Below are 6,737 nucleotides of genomic sequence, written 5' to 3'. Positions count from 1 at the left end.
TACATAACAGCGACCCTGTATATCTATCTTGTTTTTCTCCTCTCTTACCTATTTTTAACTGTTCTTCTTAACAGTCAAAACTATACCAACAAAGTTTCTAAATAAACCGAAGTAGCTGTATATAATTATCAATAAATTGTGGTGCCGAAAACAATGTATTTATGAAAAATATGCAATGAGTTTTGGTCCAAATCATGAATTTTTTGAATATGAGCTTCTTTAGGGTTCACTTAAAATCCCTTTTGAACGAATTTCAGAGTCATTCAAGAGTTATTAAGAAAATATTGTCGTTTTGGTAATTTTTACTTTTTTTTCGTTTTTCTTTCTCACTACGGAAGAAGTTGGTACCTAGAGTTTTTCTGATATTAGTTATGTACTGGCACTAGCAAGTGTTAACAGAAAATAAGGATAAAATAAAACCATTCACTTAAAGTCATTATTTATTTTACCAAATAAATGATAGTAATTCACACAAGATATTTTAGTTCAAAAATATAAAACTATATCTTAAAAAAGTGACTATGTGTATCGTTAAAATTAAAACTGTTTTAAATTACGTTACTTTAGAATACAACACAATTCCTTTGGCGTTCTCCAGCTATCACAAAAAGAAACATAAGTATTAAGAAAAGCTGTATTCTCACATCTTAAAAGTGTATATACCTAATACTAACGAAACAAGACAAGAGACAGACATACAAACATTAAAAAAATAACAGCCATATAATGGCTACTGTAATAACAAATTTATATGTTTTACCTGTTTGTACAAAAATATACAATAAGTGCGTCGAGTATTTACAATATTTACAAACTTGAGAGATCAGCTAAAGAATGAATCAAAAAAAATAAAGGATTGAATTCACACTGCTACAATTTTACTGGGGTCTATTTTAACTCTAATAAATACAGTGTCGTCTTTCATAAAATGTCTTTTCTTGAGCATTTCGTGGGAGACGAATTTGGGAAAGCCGAACCCTAGGGAATCGGGTTCCTTACTGGGCCGCTGGAAGTTTTTCCACGTCGGGTCTGGAATGAAGCTTTCGACAATGTTGCAGGCTTTTTCCGGACAGGTGGACTGGTCGAATAAGGTGAACGAGACGGAATGGGCGAAGGGCCATCTTAGCAAACCATCGTATTCGCCGGGCAGGATTTTGATATAAACCGATATGTGGCTATCTTCGCCTGCTCCATTTCCATTGGGAAACAGCGATGCCTGAAAAAAGAAAAGTTCTAATGTAAGTACTTTTATGACAACATTAAATCGATCATTAACTAAGCTATGGCTTTGTTAGTAGTTGAATGATCACATGAGCAATTTAAAATAGGAAATTTGCGGTAAATAAATCTGAATAAATAACTACACTCACGGGCACGAAAACGGTCATTTTCATGTATTTTAAAGTTTTATACAGGGTTGTTCACCACATACGACACGGAGTATTGTAGCTAAACGATTAGATTTTTACAAATTGTAAGTTTTGGGTTCGTTGAAGGTCTATTATAGCTACAATTTAAAAATATTTATACAAGATACAGAGTGTCCCAAATAAGTAAAAAATATTATAGTTGTATTTATTTAAATGGAACACCCTGTATATTATTCTATTTTTGGATCCTACGATTGAAATAAAGGTAAATTTGATTAAGGTTTATCACACTTAAACGTTACGGTTTTTGAAATATTTTCAATTTTATAAAATTGCAGTAAAAAATTTAAGGCTTTATTTCTCCAAGGATATCGAAGTTTTTAATACTAAATATTTACTGAAGATTATTTATTGATCAGATATTGTGTTGCAATAATAAAAATTTTACTACCTTATACAGAGTGTCCAAAAATTTATATTAAGTAATTACTAGCTTTAAACGGCAATAATTTATTTAATTTAAACGGAACACCCTATATATTTTACGTGAATCAGATGCACAATGTAATTGTCTATCAAATTGTATTGTTCCATTTTTTACCCATCTCTTCCAAGAGAAAAAGTTTTCATAGAAAATGCATTTTCTTATAATTTAGACCTCATTTATCACTATACCCATGGAACATTGACATTTTAGCTTATTTTTAAAAATGTAACAAATTTTCAAAGGGTACAGATACTAATATTGTTGATATAGTTCGCTTATTTAATTAAAAAATAAAAAAAAACTGTTTAAATATTTTCTGTTAAAGAGGACCAATTAATATGATCCCAGTATTCAAACTACATTAATTGACTGTTTACGTTGTAGTAATAATTGCTCCAAATACTAAAAAACTGAATTTTGTGTGTGTATTAGACTGTGTGGTAAAAAGTAACACCTTATAAATTTTATTTCATTTATTGACGAATGCTTATTTATAAAACCAAAGACATTCAATTTTATATCTTATTATTATATTGATTTCTGAGCCAAATCCACATTTATTTAGAATATTTTATCAATTAAAACAATTTAAAAGAATGTAATTAACTAATTTTTGGTATTTTTGGTAGGAAATAATGGTGGTATATTTAATTGGCACACACTTTTACAAAGATTTAAATAGTTTTTTTGTATGCCAATGGGCTTGCAATATTTACCACCTGTACAATTTGTACATATTATGGTGCTATAAAAAAATCTGAAATGTCAATATTCCATGGGTATAGTGATAAATGAGGTCTAAATTATAAGAAAATGCATTTTCTACGAAAACTTGAAGAGATGGGCAAAAAATGGTATAATACAATTTGATAGACAATTATATTGTGCATCTGATTCACGTAAAATATTTGTGTTCCATTTAAATTAAACAAGTTATTGCCGTTTAAAGCTAGTAATTATTTAATATAAATTTTTGGACACTCAGTACTAAAAACTTTGATACCCTGGGAGAAATAAAGCCTTAACTTTTTTACTGCAATTTCATAAAATTGAAAATATTTCAAAAACTGTAAGGTTTAAGTGTGATAACCCTTAATCAAATTTACCTTTATTTCAATCGTAGAATCCAAAAATAGAATAATATACAGGGTGTTCCATTTAAAAAAATACAACTATAATATTTTTTACTTATTTGGGACACTCTGTATCTTGTAAAAATATTTTTAAATTGTAGCTCTAATAGACCTTCAACGAACTCAAAACTTACAATTTGTAAAAATCTAATCGTTTAGCTACAATACTCCGTGGCGTATGTGGTGAACAACCCTGTATATTGTGTTCTAGTGGACCGATTTTGATAATTTTTTACAGTATTATATTCAAATATTCAGAGTAGTGATGAGAAAAACCGATTAATTTCAATAATCGAGTACTCGAGTTTCAAGCGATGTCAATAACCGAGTGATCGCTCGAGCGAAATATCACTCGTATTTAAAAATACGGTTTTCACCCGTCGCCGTCGCTTGTTGTAAGTACTCGTTAACGCTAAGCGCCAAGCAGTAAGTTGCGTGCGCAGGGCACATATTCTTTCGGTGATGAATGGCAAGTAGCAAGCGGCGAGCGGTTCGCTTGATTTAGTTTATTTCGAAGCATTGTCGATGTAGGCCGTAAAATGTTGTCCCTCAGATACGCAATGGATAAATATATACATATACGGCGTCGTATAAATTTGCTACCCAATGTAGAAAATTCGCTAGTGTTATCCCATCACTAATAATTCATAGTACTGACAAGATTAGTGTATACAGGGTGGTCCGAAGTGTATTCCGGAAACTTCGGCCCCCTATTCTGCAGATAAAAATAAGTAAAAAAGTTTGTATAAATGTTTGTCCTAAAATGCTTAGTTTCGGAGATACAGGGTGTAGAAGTTTCATTTTGATTTCGATTTTTTCCAAATAATTTCTGAAGTAACGTCACAATTTGGATGACAATCAGTGTCTGGGAGTTTTTTGAAATGAGAAATTTTATTTTGATGATAATATGACTCCTAAACTACTGAGTAAAAAAATATAAATTTACGGTGTTTTTACGTAAAAAAGGTCTCTTGGTAAAGATCACTACGAGTAATATCTGTAATCTCGAGATAATTGGAATCGAAATTATCAATACCTGTCATCATTTACATAAATAATTAAACATGTCGAATAAATAGTTATTTTTTTGTTTCGTTTCTTTGACCTGTATACTATATATTTTTTGTTTTTACTCTTGGCTTTAGGTCGTTGGGGTTGCAAAGATGTTTCTAGATTTTGTTCATTATTTTTTTATTTTATGACGACGTTTCGACAGTATATGTCTTTTTCAAGCCTCTTGAACGTAGATTCTTACAGAGTTAAAATTTGTTAAAACTGGACAACACAATAACACATATTAACTATTGTTTTAATTGTTTTTGGACATCACACTTTACTATAGAGCACGTACGTATTTCCTAGCAGATCGCTCTGTATAAAACACATTTATCATTTCAATACCCGATGTCTACTGAGAGGCTTGAAAAAGACATATTCAAGACTTTTCAAGAGGCTTGAAAAAGACATATACTGTCGAAACGTCGTCATAAAATAAAAAAATAATGAACAAAATCTAGAAACATCTTTGCAACCCCAACGACCTAAAGCCAAGAGTAAAAACAAAAAATAAATAGTTATTAGACTTAAATCATAAATTTGATATGTTTCTGTGTCAAAGGTTCAACAGAAACTGTTTTATCATCATTTTAATTTAAAAATATAAAAAGTTCTCAAATTTATAATTTTAATCAAATAACTATCTATAGTGGATAGCTTTAAGCCTTTACGAGATACAAACCTCGGAATTAATTTACTGTGAACGAATTTTTATAAAACTTTTTGCATTGTATTGTTAAGAAGATATATTACAAAATTTACCTATTTAAATTCGTTGCTTTCACTTTAGTATTTAAATAAACACACACATATACAAATGCATACATACAAGATGGCTTAATGGTAGTTCACATTTCAAAACTATTTTTATAGATATACAGGGTGAGTCAAATATATATTATTTATTTATTCGAGTTTAGTGAATTTGCTACAAAATTCTGGTTCCAAAAATACCTTAATACCATAGAGTATATTAAATGGTCTTTGAATTATGACCGTCCTCATGGACGTGGTCATGGTCATGACCGTCCTCATGGACGTCAATATAGACGTCCAGGAACCTTCGTATGAGAACTTCTAATCGAGACGATCGACTTATTGTAAGTTTATCGCTAAGAAATCGCTGTTTGCCAGCTTTTCAAATTGATAATGAATTGCACTTAAGAACCGTACATATTAACTAACGGACTACAAGAAGAAGATTAAATGAAGCAAATCTTATGTCAAGAAGGACTGCTTCGGGACCAGAACTTACTAGATGTGTTGACTAGGCCCAAAAGCAAAGGCATGGTCTTAATGTAAAAATTACGAAAAATGTTAGTGCCTTCTTTAAAACCGAATATTTCCAACAAAAATAAAGCTAATGAGATGAACCAAAAGCAAACCATCGAGAAAGGATGTATCTAGATGATAAAATAATTTTTAAATTTCTTGCTGTTTTAACATATTTCACAGGGTGTTTCAAACTTTCATCAAAAATAACAACATTTTGTTTTCCCTCGTATAATTAACAGATGGGGAGTTTCATTTCTAATTTAGAAAAGGATACTAAGAAGTCAAATAATTTGGCAACACGCTTAAAAAATCATCAAAATCGGACCATTAAAATAAAATATATTAACCTTTAAAATACATCAAAGTTTTAAGGTGCCCATTTTTCGTGCCGTTGAATGTATTTCAAAAACTATACATTTTAGTCATATAATTTTCTAATGAAACAAACCTTTATTTTTTTACTAGAATCCAAAAATCAATTTATATATAGGGTGTTCCATTACAAAAAACATAACTTTGATGTGTAACTTTTTTTGGGGACACCCTGTAGAACTCTACATAGTTCTAAAAAATACTTTAAATTGATTTACATAAGCTCAGAAAATTTCACTTCAATACAAACTTTTGTTCTCCTTGCAAAAGCCGCGTCGCATATGACGCGCCACCCTGTATAATTCGATTTCAATCAAAATTTCAATGATTAGAATATAAGCTGAATATGTGTATAATATGCATTAGATTTATTTATTTCAATAAATTTACTTAGAAAAAGAATTAGAAAAATCAAAATATTAAGAAGGAAATAATTAAGAATTTACTAAAATTACTAAAATAAAAAATTAAAAGCAACGAAAAAAAATGGGTAAACATTTTAGTATTTTATCTATAAAACACAATACAGAAGGTTTCATATTAATACATTCACAGTAATTGAATTCCGAGGTAAAAGTCTCTGGGCACTCCACTACTACTCAACATGTTTATTTTTTGTCAATAATGACATGCATTGATTATTTCTATTCTAAATATCTTGAGAACGGTTGGTCGTAGCGATTTTTACCAAGAGACATTTTATACGTAAAAAATTACAGAAATATATATCTTCTCACTCAGTAGTTTTATACAGGTACGGACGAAAAGTTATTAATGACTAAAGAATATAAGGACATGTAACGCCAATTACGGGCTGCAGCAGAATGTGTGACCTTAGACGCCTTTTTTTGGTGGCAAACAATGAGTCATCAGCTGGTCACCAGCGACAATTTTAGCAATTTTTAATAGTTTGTGTGTAGTGAACTTTGTATAAACTTTATTACAATGCTGATTAGTTGTTCAGCTTTCAAATCTAAAAACAGCAGCGACAAGGAAGAGCCAGGAGTTACGTTTCATAGGTAAATAAACAGTCCGCTCCACCTT

The 6,737-nt window shown here is 30.2% G+C and overlaps 1 protein-coding gene across 3 annotated transcripts in view; it reads right to left on the bottom strand.

Moving 5' to 3' along the window:
• Window positions 1-427: 427 nt before the first annotated feature.
• LOC115884779 (TNF receptor-associated factor 4) overlaps window positions 428-6,737 on the bottom strand; it is a 199,008-nt gene continuing 192,698 nt past the window's right edge. For all 3 annotated transcript variants that reach the window (XM_030903466.1, XM_030903473.1, XM_030903458.1), the window contains one exon: window positions 428-1,216. In XM_030903466.1, the coding sequence (XP_030759326.1) occupies window positions 863-1,216 (354 nt within the window). In that variant the 3' untranslated portion in view covers window positions 428-862. The remainder of the gene's footprint in view (window positions 1,217-6,737) is intronic.

The sequence above is a fragment of the Sitophilus oryzae genome, unplaced genomic scaffold, assembly GCF_002938485.1.
Source record: "Sitophilus oryzae breed Bouriz unplaced genomic scaffold, Soryzae_2.0 scaffold_111_pilon_pilon, whole genome shotgun sequence".
NCBI classification, from domain to species: Eukaryota; Metazoa; Arthropoda; class Insecta; order Coleoptera; family Curculionidae; genus Sitophilus; species Sitophilus oryzae.
This window is presented reverse-complemented; position numbering and strand designations above follow the sequence as displayed.